A 17,249-nucleotide genomic window follows, 5' to 3' on the forward strand; every position below is an offset into this window, starting at 1 on the left:
CTTACATGCCAATGCTCAGGAAGCCTGAGCTTCCTGACCGACTCTCAGATAGGGTGGTTCTCCACCTGATCATATGCTCTTATCATACACTCTTCCATAGTCCATCAACTCTAAGAAGCTCACATTTTCACATATCTGAAACTGGGATGTGTCTTACAATTGGTAGCATCTGACCCTGGTGTCACACAGTTTTTTTTTTGAGACATATAAATAATGGTGTGTCCTGTGATGAAATATGATAATACCATTTCCTCCTGGCACTTACGATGTCTGTAATTAAATAACTATTTGTGGCATTTTGTTTTGTGCCTGCCTGCTGTAACACAGGGACTATAAGAATTTTGTTGACCCTCTTTTGGCACCACCCGACACACAAGGATATGTGTAAATAGTTAGTCGATTGTGTAAATAGTTAGTCGATGGCTGGACCACTGCATGGGAATCCTTGCTGCAGGCTATCATGCTATACCTATCTAAACATGCTACACATGGTAGGCTGTACTCAAAATGCTCCTCGTTAACTGAAAAGTGCTCTCCTCACATGTGGTGTGTAATGGGTTCCTGAATCACAGAATAAAGCATCAACATGGCACAAAGTTGTCTTCAGAATTTAGTCAGTGTTTCCATCTCTCTATCTAAAAACCAAACAGAGAAGGCAGGCCTGACTCCTGCTATGGGAGTAGGATCTCTACAAACCTGTCTGCACTGGACCCGGACAGGTTCACTCTGAGCAGAAATGGCCAACTTGGATACTTTCCGCATGACGTCATCGATTTCGGGGACCAGCAACTTTCTTGATAAGATGGCCTAAAATACAGAAGGAAAAGACATACGCTTCATGTTTCATTGGAGATGGGCATAAGCCAACCTGGTGTCAAAGTAGTCACAGGCAGTCTTCAAACATAATGGAAGTACCTCCCAAAGAAAAATCATTAAAACAAGCTATTTTATGTTAAGTATATTTCACAAGTAAAAAAAGGAAAACAATGTCCAATATAATAAGTACGGGAACATACCTGTATTTGTACAGAATTCCCTGGAAGTATTAATACAGAACTCACTTTCAAATATTTTTAATAACCAAAATCATCATCTTTATAAATTACATAATTTTGAAAGTCTACTGCTAGTCAAAATACTGTGTTCCATGTTATTTTAAGTATTTGACTCGAGGCTCATGAACTGTAAAGCCCAACATTCTGATGACACTGTACCTTTAGGAGACCAAATGCAGTGGCTTGTCTTGATGTATCGTAAATGTCCTCCTCAGCATATGCTAGTAGGACCTGGAGTTGCTTTTCGGTTATCTGGTAAGACTTCACTTTCTTCACAAGTATGGTTACACACTGCAAGGTCAATGGTGAGGTTAATGCCAGGATGTCCCACAAATCAGGATCCAGTGACATCATGAGGATTTAATACGATATCAATGCTTTTTACACAGAAAATCAGCCCTCTGGCCTTAGCAAATAAATCTGGAATACATTTTGACCAAGACCACAAAGGACGATGGGGAAAACTAACTTTGATGTTAATCCTGGGCCTGGCTTTTTCTAAGTGGAAGTGAAAACAGCTCACCTTGAAACAATTTACCACCATGTGGAAGTTCTGACCCCGGGCTGCCCCGAGCTTTGCATAGTCCTTCAGCAAAAGGAAAAGGTGTTTTGTCAGCTGCTCCGCTTTTGTTTCTATGGAAGGCAGAGGGAACCGCAAGACCCAGATCAGGCACTGCAAAGCACCTGTGATCACCTGGAAACCAAACCAAACCAAACCAGTCAACATATGAAGTGACCACACTCAGTGACCCAGCACCGCGGCGGGGTACTCTCTAGTCGCAGCCATGCTGAAGGAATGACATGCTCTGCCCAGCCCTCTGGAAGAACTGTGCCGAAGGCAGGGGGGTTTCCCGTTCCCCACTGTAGGAGAACTTACTGCTGTAGGATGACCCACAAGCTACCTTACCACATTCTTAACCTATACGGGTAAATAATTGCCTAGGCTGGCCAATTTTAGCAATTAAAAAAACACACACACATTATAAATGATTTTTCTATTTTCTAAATGATACTTCAATTTAATCATTCTTACTAAGCTTGTATTATGTATACATGATACTCTAATGAGTAGTAGAAATACAAAGATCAAAAGGATGCCAGATGTTTTTCTCTCTCTCCCTCTCCCTCTCTCAAAGCAATAAAAAAATATTTTTAGAAAACCCAAGTGATTTACATGAGAATCCCTGAACCTCCAGGCCAAGCCAGGGCCTGGAATCAAAGTAGGTGCTGAGTAAGCATTTGGTAAATGACCTTCACCCTCTTCACCTAGTTCAGCTCTACCTGACAAGACTCCCACTGCTCTGGCTGCTGATGGCCTTCCTGGGCTGATTAGATGAAGACAGAGGAAAAAGCTCCAGAGTCAGAAGGACCGGGGCATAGATCCCAGCTCTGCAGCTTTTACCTAACTGACTAGAGCAAATCAGCTCTCAGAACCTTCCGCAAAACAGACAATCTGAGGAATGAGAGGGTGTGGGCTTTGGAGTCTGAGACGGAGGCTCACACGCTATATCTACGTTGTGGGGCAAGTCACTTAGTTCAAGGGCTAGTTTTCTCATCTATAAGCAGAAACAATAATAAATACCCCATGAAGTGTTCTGAGGATTCACAGCAGGGAGTAGGGGTAGTGACGATGGTGAGGAGGTGAGGATGATTACTGACAATGGGGACCCGCCACTCACCCTCATGAAGCTGCTGCAAGGATTAAATGAAATAATTAATGTACCTAGAAGGGCTTTATAAACTGTTAAGGGCAATCTGAACATATGGGATTACTAAATTGGAGAGCAAAACCCACTATCTTAAGTTGCACACGCCTAGGAGTTCAGTTCTAGGTACTCTGCAGGACCAGCTCTGTGGAGGGACAGGTGCTCACCTTCACATCCATGGAACCCAGGCAATCTATGAGGAGAGACACAAAAGGATCCAACATTTCCAGAACCCGTTCACTCGAAGACTTGATCTTGGAAGTTTTCAGACTCAGATGCAGCAGCTAAAAGATTTAAAAAGACATTTCACAGCAGGTGGCCATAAGACCAAATGAGTCAGGTAAAGGCGAAATAAGAGACAGCCTGAAATGGTAAGATTTCTTACCTTTTCTGATATATAAAAATTTTGGAAAAAACGAGACACTGCCTGGGAGAGTCTCAGTAAGTGAAGAGGTGGGAGCTTACTGTGCAGCTGAGATTAGAATTTCATTTACCAAATGCTTACTCAGCACCTACTGTGATTCCAGGCACTGGCTTAGCACGCAGGACGTGGCAATGACCAAGATGGACACGGTCCCTGCACTGATGGATCTTAGCCAGGGAGACAGACTCTAGGAAATAACTGTATATGCAGGGCTCTGTTGGGACCTGGGCAGAGGGAAGAGTGGGTGGTGAGGCCCTGGAGCAGGAACAGTGTGGAGACTTTAAGAACCGAGGGAAAGCCACGTGTGGCTAGAACGTGTGTTGGAATGGGAACAGTACAAGGCAAGGCCCTTACAGCCCAATTGCAGGACTGGCTCACTCCTAGGATAAATGGAAGCCAATGAAAGGTTTTTAAAAGGAAATCAAATGACCAGACTTGTGTTTTTAAAAGCTCACCACCTTTTAAAAGAATTCACAGTAGTTCAGAGGTGTAAACTAATGGGCAAAGCAACAATGAAACCATAATAAATATTAAGTCAGAATCATTAATTCTGAGAGAGCTACATTATCAAAGTAAGTACTGGAAGAGATCAATATAAATAGTAAATGGACCAGTGCACCTTTAAAAAAAATCCATAATTTACTTACAGTATGACATTTACAGTGGAAATAAGCAATACTAGAGATTCAGCAGCAGGAAAAGGCACAGACCCACCAAGTGCAGTGCGTCTCACTTTAGGGTTAATTCTTACCCGAAGCCCAGACTCGATAAATATGTGCATGTTGGTCTTCCTGCTCACAACAGCTTTCTGCCCGCCTCGAACTGGAGTTGGGGGGAGCAGAAGACAGCTCTGGGGTGGCAGACGTGGATCCGGGGCAGGGGCTGCTGGATTTCTGTCAATCACAGTGGAATAAAAAATAAATGCTGCATTCCCATTCCCAATAAAAAGCTACTGTGGCCCTCTCTGGGGATGAGAGTTGAGCACTAGCTAATGTGTTGTCTGGTGTGGGGTCTTTTCTCCCTTAACCAGGAGACACAGAGGACACTCCCAAATTCAGATGAACAGCAAGGTACACTCCCTTTCTTTGATGCCTGAAAACAAGTGCCAAGGAGTCTCTTTTAGAACAACACAGAAGCAAAAGCTAAAGGAAGTTTACCAATATGGCATTTTTAAATCTTTTAAGATCTAAATCTCCTTAGAAGCAACAATAAGTATTGAGCTCCTATTTTTTGCAAAGAAGTTTATGGTATGCTTTGTAAAATAAAGAGAATTGTAAATTGGTGCTTAACCTCAAGGCATTAGAGAGCTCAGATTCTAATCTAAGAGACTACTGTGAAGGTGAGCACCTGTCCCTCCCCAGAGCTGGTCCTCTCATATGTGAAATGAGATTGTCCTGATATTTAAATGGTAAAATCCACCTTCAGTAGATTGGTGAAGAGGGGCAGCCACTCTGAAATGAAGACAGTACTATGTAGAGTTGCTATTAGGATTCAAGATCTAAATCTCTATTTGACCAGAATAAGAGGTATATAGGATATTTAAACTCTATCCTAACTTTGATTCAACCAACATCCCAAAAAGAAATGATATCAGAGAAAACACCACAAAGTAGAACCATCTTATAACTCAGATAAGTATTAATTTTTTTTTACTAAAACAAATTTTTAAGTTAACCCATTTAAAACTGAATGTCTTATCAGAAACAAGCACCTAAATGTGAGTTTTTGTTTTTCAAACTTACTTTTCTTTCTCTGTTAGCAGGGGGAGATTTTCACTGACCAAACCATAACTAAGCAATAGAATGGATTCTGCCGTCATTTCCTGATTTATAATTAGTCCTGCAATGATTCGGCGTAAGGTCTCATGAACTTTCCGGGCCAGTTTTAAACTTGTGGTATTTTGTAAGATCTAGAGGCAAACACAGATGTCATGCTCAGGTAACAAAGAATTGCACTGGGCTTTGTTCTAATGGTAGTTTTTAAAATATATATACCAGTATATTTGCTTTTTAATATATATTTTTCTAATTAAAAATGAAACATTCTTGTAAGGTTTCAAACAGATAGAACAGAGTCAAATTTACCCATCACCTCAACCCCAGAGAAGACCAGGGTCAGCAGTGTGGGTGCCCCTGGGTGTCCTGCAGCCCCTCTCTGCTCTCTGTGGGTGAGGCCCGGGGACACACAGCTGGAGACAGGATGTGACATTTGTGAGATGTTGACCCTCCAAGTGCATTAAAGCCATTTCCTTGCATAGACCTGGCAGTAATAACTGTCATTTCCTTGGAGGGATTTGATGATACACATAGAAAATACATGTGCTCTGTTGACTTTTCATCCTCAAAGCATAGCTAACATTCTTAGATCAGGCTAAATGCGTTTGAGGAACTATGGAGTTAATCCAGCACCAAAACATTTGGAATTATAGATAACTCATGCCATTAAGATAGTGCTTTTTGTTCTCGTCTTAGTACATATAACAGCAATAAAAAGAATTAATAATGTTTATTGAATGTTCACCCCTGCAATAGGCACAGAGAATTCTATTAAGGAAGGTGAATTACAGTCCCTGCCCAATAGGAGGCAGAAAGAAACAATGGGAAAATGTGAGCTTCAGATCAGAAAGATATGGAACTCAGTATTGACTTTCCTCCTTAACCATGTTCCTTTCTACCTTCTTGAGCCTGACTTTTGCCTCTAAGATGAGGTACATAGATCTCACAGGGTGGTTGTGCAGATTAGAACAGATAATGAAGCACAATGTTTAGAACATTATGTATGTTCAACAAATGCCAGTTTTCTTCCTCTTGGCATTCCAGGAGCAGCAGTCTCCAAAGGCTACATTCTTAGCTGCTGCCTGGGCCCAGCTGTACTATTCACCCACTCTTCGATTCTTATCTTTCCTCCTGTATCTCAGGGTTTACAGCAGGGACTCTGAACTTTGGGTTACAACACTCAACTCAGGGCTGCCAGCTAGTGGCCACATGGTATTGGTGTCCTTACACCAGGGAAATCGTGATCAAGAGCAGCTAGGTTTGCCCTGCCAGGCTCTTTTCAAGATCCCCAAGCAGTATTCTAGTCCTCACCTCTTTTAGCGGAAGGATCAGTTTTGTAACCTGATCTTTTCCTACAAACTTGCCCAGGATTTCATAAGAATCATAACTCTTGCTTCTTCGGGCCTCCATGACTTTGGAGAGGATCTGCTTCACTTCCTTCTCTTCGGCAATGGCACCGAACAACTCGTGGTTAAAAATCTTTAAAAGAAGGTCAAATAGCAGTTACGTACATTCAGCGAGATATGCCAACATAAGCAGTCTTTGAAAAGAGCACTGGCACGTCCAGATCAAGGAAAGCGAGTTGGACTGGACTGAAATTAGACGGAAGAAATTACTATTAAAGTTCACTTTTTTCAATGTAGTTTAGGAACCAATTACTAAATAACAAATACAGAAACACCTGACGGTTTATACTAATGGGAAACAAAAGAAGAAAATGGTGTTTTCATTGTCGTGGATAGGTTCTGCAACCTTAAGCAAAATGATGCGACAAAACCAATTTTTCCACAGGCTAACGGATACAAACATCTCAGCAATCTATAATAACAAAAGCATAATATGCTAATTAGACCAGACGACCTTTTGCACAAAGCCACGGCAGCGGGGACTGAGCCCCCTGCATGAATTTCATGCATTGGGCCTCTAGTGTGATAATGAAATGACATTATTCAAGGACCTACTGTACTGCACAGATTTATACATATAACTGCATAATTTGCAGACAAGTTTTAGATATCACCAAAGAGCTGCTTAACTTCTTTTTAAGCTCATGGCATTTGAACTTAGTAATCAAAATTAATACATTTAATTCAAAATGTTAGTGTCTGCAGTTTTAAATAATGAACAAAATGTTGTGTGGCAAATTTAGTCTCTTCCAACCCTAGCAAGTTTGGCTCAGTGGATAGAGCATCAGCCTGTGGACTGAAGAGTCCCAGGTTAGATTCCCATCAAGCACATGCCCAGGTTACGGGCAATCCCCAGTAAGGGGCGTGTAGGAGGCGGCAAGCCGATCAATGATTTTCATCATTGATGTTTCTCTCTCTCTCTCCCTCTCCCTTCCTCTCTGAAATCAATAAAAAAAAATAAATAAATAAAATATATATATATGTATATATATATATATATATTTAATCTCTTCCAAATCCTACCCTAAATTATCAAATGATTCAATTTTAAAAGTTGGCTGTTATTAATTTTTCACTATTATACATTTAGCTCTGGTAAATATACATTTATATAAACCCGAGACCACAACTCTGATTATTCTTTTAAAACAGATATTTTGAAGTGGTTGAAATTTTTGCTCAATGCCAATTTTCCTTCCAGAAAACAATGGCAGCACACCAGCTCACTTCACCTGAGTCTTAGCTTTTTAAACCTGCTAATCTAAGATATGAGACAGAACATTAATTTCATTTTCAGAGGCTATTATTCTCTCTTATTTGTAAACTGACTGTTTGGTGTCCTTGGCCTATTTTAAAAAAACATTGGAATTCCTTTCTCTAAATCTTACCTGAATCATTATATCTAAACAAGAGTCCAAATCTCCGACTTGCAGCTTGTAGGTGAGGCCATGCAGCAACATGTTAACAGTGAAAGTCAGGACGTGGACCTAAAATGAAATGTGTAAAAGAAGTATAACTGGTAAAGATACCACACTAGGAAAAAGTAATAGCTAAGAACTACTGCAGAGCACTCGGGTACATATCTGTCATTACTGCCGGGAGAAGCTTTGACAAATGACACGTACTTATATCACTATCTAAAATCCTTTGATCAAATGGTCATTTTGTAAAAAAGCTGCTCAGAAACACATGACCATGCTTAGGATTATTGCGACGAGGCCAAGCCAGGGATGTATAAAGGCACAAGAGCCCATAACTTTACAAACCAACCTGTGAATTAAAGAGTGTGCCAGTGTTGAATGCAATCAAAGCTGGTACATAACGTGCTATGAAGGACACAAATAAGTTTTTGCCCTCAAGAGTAACCAGAGCTAACATTCCTAAGAGCCTACCACAGGCTAGGCACATATTAATACCTCCCATGTAGGGAATCATTTAATCTTCACCTATTCTTTCTTTGATGTAGGTGCTGTGTTATTGGCATTTTTTAAGAGAAAGCTGAGGCACAGACAGGTCAAGTAACTTGCTCAAGGTTACATGCGTAGAAGCGGTGGAGTCAGGATTTAAAAGCAGACGGGCTGGCACCAGAGCCCTATCACTACGCTGTGCTGCTCTCAGGCTTTCTGATCTTTATACTGCTCCCAAGGTAAACATGAGATAATGATCACAGGCCAAGGAAGCACACTGGGTTGTCCATACACAGACTGGATTTTAAAGGCATAGTTTCATATGTGTCTACTTGTGATCTTTTAGTGCTTTTACATATTTGCAATGTTTCCTGAGGACTTTAAATAATTCAAAAAAATACTTTTGGGAGGATGAAGAATGACAGCTGAACAGTACAATTTTGGTAGTGTCTACATGCCTAGACGTCCTCTATTTTAATTAAGTTTATTGGGGTGACATTGGTTAATAAGATCATACAGATTTCAGGTATACAATTCTATAACAAATAATCTATATATTGCATGTGTGATCACATTCCAAACTCAAATCTCCTTCCATCACCACATATTTGACCCCCTTTACCCTTTACTACCTCTCCCTATTTTAATTATTTTAATAAATAACGAGAGGCCTGGTACATGAAAATTCGTGCACTTGGGGGCAAGGAGGTCCCTCAGCCTAGCCTGCGCCCTCTCACAGTCCATGACCCCTTCGGGGATGCCCACCTGCCGGCTTAGGCCTGCTCTCCAGGGGAACGGGCCTAAGCTGGCAGTCAGATATCCCTCTGGCAGCCCAGGAGCGGGCCTAAGCTGCAGTCGGACATCCTTAGCACTGCAGAGGAGGCAGGAGAGGCTCCTTAGCACTGCCGAGGAGGTGGGAGAGGCTCCCACCACTACCACTGCGCTCGCATCTGTCAGCCCGGCTTGTGTCTGAGTGGAGCTCCCCCTGTGAGAGCTCACTGATCACCAGGGGGCAGCTCCTGCATTGAGCATCTGCCCCGATGGTCAGTGTGTGTATTGTGACCAGTCGTTCCTGGTTGTTCCGCCATTAGGGACAATTTGCATATTACCCTTTTATTATATAGGATGGGATGGGCTTGAAAAACAGTTGGTTAAAGAAGGGCTACTACTCATTTAAATACTGTAGATGCTCCCTTATATCTTGACTAAATCCTCCAAGACAGAGCTGTACTTGATTTATCTTTGTATGCTCAGTGCCCAACACTGTTTCAAATCTTAAATAGATGTGTATGTTTATTGCTCACATTTGTGGCAATACATTCAATATGCATTCAACAAGATTTTTTTAAGAACTCAGAGAATGCAGAAGTTGACATGAAGTGATTTAAGATAAAAATGACAGGTTATATAAGCTTGACCTAGAAGGATTTTTACAAAAATCAAATACTGGAGCTTTAAAAAATACTGATTAGAAACTTTTGACTATTCTTGACGGCTATCTAAGGGGATCAACTATACTGAAGATAGGGCCAAAGCAGCATGACTTATAGTGTTCAAACCGCAAATATAAAAACTCCAACCCAACTTAAAAATAAAGCACATAATGCAGTTTACCTGATAGCCACGGACAAGGGTAGTCTGTAATTCTTTTAAAATATATTGCAGGTAGTGCACACCCAGATCTTCTATTATTTTTGCAAGAGTGCTGCGTGCAATGTCTCTGATTTCTTGTGCTCTATTCTTGAGGAGGGCACACACTTTTAGCAAAATACTAGAAAATGAGAAATTGAAAAAAGACTAATCAAAAAGACAAAACAAAAAACGCACCAAAAAACACACACACAGAAGCAAATAAAAATATAAACATCCTTTTCTTTCTTCATTGCCCATAACCCAGATTTCCCACTTAGGATTGTCAAGCACAGCAAATTGTGACAGTACCTCTCTTCTTCCCGATAAAAGACATTCAAGTTAGGAAGAAAGAGGCAATTTGTGATTTTCACGGAACTTTTGCGATTGTCACATAACATACCTTGGCAGGTTAGTTTCCATAACTTCTGGTGGAAGGGACTGCATTAGTTTAACCATGGCAAAAGCTAAAGGAACTCGAACCACTTCTTCATCATTCACAACCTTGGACTTTATGAGCTTGTGTTCTTCTTCCCGTTTAGTCTGTAAGAAAAATTTAGGTTAAACTAAAATGAAGATAAATAGATCAGGGACCCACCAACACTACAACCTTTCATTTGAAAGAGAAGCATTTTTGATATAACTGATGTCCATTTCTAAGTGTAGTGCCTTAGAAAACAAACTAAATTATGCAGTTTGAGAATAAACCTTTAAAAATTGTAAAAATAATAGAAATACAAATGTTTTTCAAAGGAGCAACCAGAAAAAAATAAAGCCAAGTTTATACTACTGTGGGTTAAGACTGCTATGAAATATTATAAAAATCCTATAAAATTTGTATCAATTGGGACTTTCAAGTGTTTGAGTGACATTGTTGGTTCATAAGAAATATAGTGTCTCAAATAAAGTTATTTACTAAGATATAAAATGACCAAGTTAATATTTTACACCAGGGGTTGGGAAAAGTTTTTCTTTAAAGGGCTAGAGAATAAATATTTTTGGTTTGATCTCTGTGGAAACCACTCAACTCAGCTGTGGTAATGCAAAAGCAGAATCAGACCATTTGTAAATCAACAAGTTTAACTGTGTTCCAACAAAATTTTAGCTACAAAAATAAGCCACAGGCTAGATTCAGCCAATGGCCAGTTTGCCAATCCATGTTTTATACTGAGTAGGAAGGGTTATGGCATCATGAAAATCCACTGCTAAAAGTTATCCGTTAACCAGGGTGAAGATAATTTTGAATAGTAGAGAAGTAGCCAAGAAGTAAAAAAGGGAAACAGACAGTAATTTTTAATAACCTGTTTTAGAAATGGGAGCCATCTTACTATCTACTTCAGAGATAAAAAAGCATATATCTACCAGGTGAAAATCATAATGAAGAAGGAACATTACTGCCTAACTGCAGCAGGAGATGAACCCGAAGATGACTAGAGGAGAAAGAAAGTGAACTGTGAAATGTTGAGATAAAAGAAAATCCAGTCACTGACATCAATCAGTAATAGTTTGGAGCCTCAGGCTGACAGCGCCCCACAAACTCCCCGCTTCACACAGACCTGCTGAGCCCCAAGCAGAATGATTACCGTAGATGCCAGGCATTTATGGAGCCTGGGTAGGATATCCCCTGTTATGGCTCCTTGGATATTTTTAATTGTTCTCTCCAATTCTTCCTTATTTCGAGGAAGGGAAGAGAAGGACTTGGTGACACACTCGGTTTCCTTAGCTGATGTTCCCTCACAATCGGCTGGCTCAGGGTTTCCTAGTTCTTCGTTGCCATCTGACAAACTCTTACATCTATGTTCCATCTCTTCTTCATCCACTGGCTCTAATTCCATGGCTTCAGGCTCTGGCAACTCAGTCACTTCTGTTGTGTCCATATCTAGTAAACAACAAAGGCATTTCAAATCAAATAAGGAAACAACGCAGTTGTGTTAAGTAGTCTTTTCTACCAACATCCAATAAAAAACATCTAGCCACTAACTATGGGCAGACAAGGTAAGTGCTGAAGAAATCACAGTACATGAGAGGGTTATGGGTTAGGGTTTTGTTTTGCTTTTCTTTCTCACAGTTTAGAGCAGGGGTCCTCAAACTTTTTAAACAGGGGGCCAGTTCACTGTCCCTCAGACGGTTGGAGGGCCGGACTATAGTTTAAAAAAAACTATGAACAAATTCCTATGTACACTGCATATATCTTATTTTGAAGTAAAAAAAAAAAAAAAAAAAAACACGGCAAAAACACCCGCATGTGGCCCACGGGCCGTAGTTTGAGGACGCCTGGTTTAGAGTCTAATAAGGAATAGAGACAAGTATACTGACAATTACAAAAGTGTGAACTTTGGGAACATATTGGGAGGTTAGTCCGGGAAGAGGATCTTGAGCAAAAGGAAGCTTCCAAGGTACTGTGGTTGGAGGTTTCTGAAAGCAAAACCCTACACTGTCGAGCCATGAAAATCACAATACGGCCATCAGTTCTCATGCAGAAATGTCCCTTACCACAGGGTTCTGTTTATTAAAGAAAACCAGGCAGCACATCATTGTGGGTCGAGTCCAGCCTTGGCTCTGCTAACCAGCCATATGACCACAGTCAGTTACCTTAACCTTAGTGGGCTCTGGGTTCTTCACCAGTAAAATGCAGATAGCACCTTGCACGGCTAATGTGAGGACTAAATGAGATGAAGGCTATAATGCGCCTAAAATATATTTCTGACACTTCATTGACTTTCAAAACATGGTAATTATTAGTCTTTGTTTTCTTTACTGGCTGTGTGGCTTTGGGAAAGTTACTTTACTTTTCTGAATCTTAATTTTTCTTATAAAAAATAGTGGGTAACTAATAATTAAGGTGTTTGTAAGGTTCTTATGAGGACAAATGATATTATGTCTATAAAATCCCAGTTCACAGGAGGTGCTCAAAAAATGCGTTAAACTTCAGTCATATCTAAGAAGAGACAGTTAAGCAAATTAAGTATTTAAAATGTCTAATGTTTCCTCTATTTATGCAAAATTACAAAATGCAGAGTCAGCTGGCTCAACATACTGTTAAAGGGCTTTAATACATTAATTGTTTAAAATACAAGTAGTTCCTACACATTCAAACCAGTCTTTTCTATTCATTAGTGTGGTTCTAGAATGATTTTACCATGAATCAAAGAATTAGAAAATTTTGAGTAAGAATATAGAGGAATGCAAACTAAGGGCTAGAACAGTTCAACATCTTTAGCCAAAAACAATTAGGACATATACCTTGGCCTACTTGAGTGTTCATTCTTTTCCTTATTATTCTGTTCCTTATTATTTTCCTTATTATTATTTTCCTTATTATTCTGTGCTGGCTAGAACTTCTAGACTGATATTCGATATAAGCATTCGTAGTAGGTTATCCTTGCCTCATTCTAGTTTTAAAGCAAAGACTTTTAACCTTTATTATTGACTATGATGTTGTATTAGGTTTTTAAAAGACATCTTTTAACAGGCTAACTCAATTTCTATTTATTTCTTGCTTGATAATAGCTTTAATCATACATAGATATTGAAGTTAATCAATATTTCCCATGTATATTTAGATGATCAATATTTTTTGTATACTAATATGTTAAATTCCATTAGTCAGTTATAACAATTTCATGACTTAGTGGGGGCGTCCTTTTTCAATCACCTGAAAGAGCTGGTGTTAATTAAGGCTGAAATTATCCATTTCTTGAATGTTTGTAGACTTGCCTATATAACAGTCTGAGGCTGGCATTTTCATCATGAGGTTTTTAACTGCAGACTTAATGTCTTTAGTGGTTAGATTTTCTATTTCTACTAAAGTTAGTTTTTGTATTTTATTGTTTTTAGATTTTGTACATTTCAGCCAAGTACTCAAATTTATAAGTACCGAGAGCATATTATTTTACCTTTTCATTTAATTGTGACCTTTTAAAGTTCCCAATATTGTTAATTATACCTTCTATTTTCACTGGTCAACTTTGCCAGAGGCTTGTCGATTTATAATCTTGTCGAATATCTACTTTTAGTTTTCCTTACTGTATCTACTTAATATTTCATTAACTGTTGCTCTTTCCTTTGCATTCATTGCTTACTGCTCTTTCCAAATGTGATGGCAATATTACTGGATTTCTATGTAAATAGTCTACAGCTCAGATATTTCACCTATATAACTTATAGACTGGCCTTCTCTATCATTACATAAGTTTTTACAAGTATACTCAAAGTATTCATTTTAACTTCCTCCTGACACACTGCTACAAGAGCAAAAACAAGGAATAAGTTGAATTTCCTCTGGGTAAATCTTTAATTAATTATCATAGAGTACCCAAAAATGGAATGGAAATATAGTTTAAAGAAAGTTTTAAAAACTTACTTTCTTCATTCTGAATTTTTCTCATTTGTTCTTCAAGAGTTTTGTGGTCAAAGTGAAATGCTTCTAATACTATTACTAGCAAGCTGTTAAAAAAAGGTAGACAGAAATATTTATTTGCTTAATAATATCACTTGATGATTAAAAGGGAGAGGCAATTTAAACATATATAAACATTAAAATTACTTTTACCGGTTTTAGGTATTTTTGACTTTAACAAACATTAGCATAACCTCACTAATACAATGTAAAAGTAAAATTAGATTACACAAAAAGATTTCAGTAAATAATCCAAAGTTTACATTTAAAAAATAAAAACAAAAATAAGACGTTTGACTGTACCTGACACCCAATTTTTGATTGATCTGTCCTGTCTGTAAGACATGAATGAAATGTTTCAAGTAATATAAATATGCTGACCAAGACAGATGTCTGCAAATAGCTCCAATAATCTCTGTGGCAGCAATGGTTATATTTTCATGCTGTAAAACAAATGGAAAGCATCAATATACAACAAGCATTTGTAAATAAAATACAGAGCTAATGTGGTACATTAAAAAGCTTAGACAATAGGTGATTAAGTTATAGAAAAGAATGCTCAAACTACACTCCATTCCCAACCCCTAAGAAAAGATGCTGTCAATTAAAGAAATGACACCTTCCTTTAATTGAAAGACATTAATACATTTTTAGACTCTTTCCATTCAGACCTCCCTGATAGGTTCAACCCTGCTGTGAATGTGTAAAACTTGACAAATGTCAAAGTTAATTATATATTGCACTGCTCAACATTGAAAAGTACTCTGGCCAGTGTTGCTCAGTGGTTGAGTGTCAACATATGAACCAGGGGGTCACGGTTCAATTCTGGGGGCACATGCCGGGGTTGCAGACTCAATCCCCAGGAAGGGCCATGCAGGAGGCAGCCAATCAATGATTCTCTCTCATCTTTGATGTTTCTATATCTCTCTCCCACTCGCTTCCTCTCTGAAATCAATAAATTTTTTTTTAAAGTATACTGCCTTTAAGTGTAAAGTCACAGGTTAAAAATCTATACTAATAATGGAGGAATATGCAAATTGTCTGGGACGCCATCACAATAACAGTAACGATCGAACAGAAGAGCAGGTTGCGTGGGGCGATCAGGCTGGCAGGGTGGTTAGTGAGGGACGACCAAACAACTGTACAGCAGGCTGCATGGGGTGACCAGGCCAGCAAGGGGGGCAGTTGGGGGCGACCAGGCAGGTGGGGATGGCAGTTGGGGGTGACCAGGTCGGCAGGGGGGCAGTTGGGGGCAACCAGGTCAGTGGTGGTGGGGAGCACTTGGAGGTGACCAGGCCAGCAGGGGGTGACCAGGCAGGCAGGGGGGTCAGTTGGGGGTGACCAGGCCAGCAGAGGGGGGCAGTTGGGGGCGACCAGGCCGGCATGGTGGGGGGGCGCAGTTAGGGGCAATCAGGCAGGTGAGCAGTTAGGAGCCAGTGATCCTGGATTGTGAGAGGGATGTCCGACTGCCGGTTTAGGCCTGATTCCTGGGATTGAGCCTAAACTGGCAGTTGGACATTTCCCGAGGTGTCCTGGATTGGAGAGGGTGCAGACTGGGCTGAGGGGACGGCCCCCCGCCACCCTGAGCACAAATTTCGTGCACAGGGCCTCTAGTAAGACTATAAAAAGATATATCATGTTAGTGCCGACTAAATATAATTTATTTTTCCCATCTATATCTCTTTCTTATTTTATTGCTAACTAACTCCAAGTTGATTGTATTTACTGGCTCTTTAAACTGGAATTTAAAAAAGTGTTCTTTTATTTACTTAGGCAATTCTTTTTTATTTTTAAATATATTTTATTGATTTTAGAGAGGAAGGGAGAGGGAGAGAGATAGAAACATCAATGATGAGAATCATTGATTGGCTGCCTCTCACACGCCCCCCACTGGGGATCGAGCCTATAACCCAGGCATGTGCCCCTGGCCGGAATTGAACCTGGGACCCTTCAGTCCACAGGCTGACGCTCTATCCATTGAGCCAAACCAAGCAGGGCTACTTAGGCAATTCTTTAAAAAATTTTTTAATACCCTGAAACAACAGAGCAAATCTATCTTTTTATAAGACCATAAATCAATCCAGTATAAGTTCAAGTCACAAATTCTTATATTACTGAAATTAGACTTGAATTTCTGGGAACTGTCTTTCATTAATTTATTTAATCAGTAAATATTTATCAAGTCCTTACCACGTGCCAGGTGCTATTCTAGGCACTATGAGAATAATGGTGAAGACAGTCCTAAGTTCAAATACTGGATCTGAAACTGTATGTCATTGAGAAAGTTACCTAACCTCATTTATTCTCAGTTTACTGTCCTGTAAAATATTGGTAACAATGTGTAGCACAGAGTTGAGTTGTGGTAAGGAAGAAGTAATAGTACGTATTTGAGTACTTATAATAGTGTCTGTATCTGGTGTCATGCTAAAGAAAAGGTATTTATTTTATTTTGTCTCTTATGAGCCACTTGGGAAGACAACTACTCAGCTGATCTTAGTAATGTGATCATTGCTAACAGGGGAAATATTCTGTGTTTGGCCTTTTGTGAGCTAATAATAGCAAAAATGAAACTATAGTGTGTGTTACAGGGCATTTACTATGTGCCAGGCACAATTCTAAGGCTTTAAAACTATTCTAAGCTTCTAATTATGGTGACATCATCAATATGGATGCCACGAAATTTAGATGCCATTTTCCCATCTACATTTTGGAAAGTGTGTCATGGTAGAGATTTACCAGCTTCTAGATCTAATGCCCTACCTTGAGCATTTTCTCATCAAAAATTGGACTCATGGCATAAGGCATGATGTAATTTTGAAGAGATTTAGAAGACAGCACAATCTTGCCTTCCGTTAGTTGTTTTGCCAGTTTCTTCAAGGCTCTTGCTCTTCTATGGATCTACGAGTTAAGATAAAATATGGATTAGTTACTGAATAATCTCACCTACA

At 39.5% G+C, this 17,249-nt stretch overlaps 1 protein-coding gene across 1 annotated transcript in view; it reads right to left on the bottom strand.

The window, feature by feature from the left end:
- UTP20 (UTP20 small subunit processome component) overlaps positions 1 to 17,249 on the bottom strand; it is a 91,845-nt gene that overhangs the window by 10,386 nt on the left and 64,210 nt on the right. Inside the window, exons 38-51 of the mRNA XM_079773390.1 lie at positions 17,062 to 17,199; positions 14,605 to 14,744; positions 14,266 to 14,348; positions 11,486 to 11,781; positions 10,306 to 10,445; positions 9,888 to 10,044; positions 7,755 to 7,853; positions 6,272 to 6,439; positions 4,928 to 5,094; positions 3,937 to 4,078; positions 2,929 to 3,045; positions 1,579 to 1,749; positions 1,215 to 1,346; positions 697 to 807 (exon numbers count right to left, since the gene is read on the bottom strand). Of these exons, the coding sequence (XP_079629516.1) occupies positions 697 to 807; positions 1,215 to 1,346; positions 1,579 to 1,749; positions 2,929 to 3,045; positions 3,937 to 4,078; positions 4,928 to 5,094; positions 6,272 to 6,439; positions 7,755 to 7,853; positions 9,888 to 10,044; positions 10,306 to 10,445; positions 11,486 to 11,781; positions 14,266 to 14,348; positions 14,605 to 14,744; positions 17,062 to 17,199 (2,061 nt within the window). The remainder of the gene's footprint in view (positions 1 to 696; positions 808 to 1,214; positions 1,347 to 1,578; positions 1,750 to 2,928; positions 3,046 to 3,936; positions 4,079 to 4,927; positions 5,095 to 6,271; positions 6,440 to 7,754; positions 7,854 to 9,887; positions 10,045 to 10,305; positions 10,446 to 11,485; positions 11,782 to 14,265; positions 14,349 to 14,604; positions 14,745 to 17,061; positions 17,200 to 17,249) is intronic.

Source organism: Cnephaeus nilssonii (genome assembly GCF_951640355.1).
Source record: "Cnephaeus nilssonii genome assembly, chromosome: 6".
Taxonomy (NCBI): Eukaryota; Metazoa; Chordata; class Mammalia; order Chiroptera; family Vespertilionidae; genus Cnephaeus; species Cnephaeus nilssonii.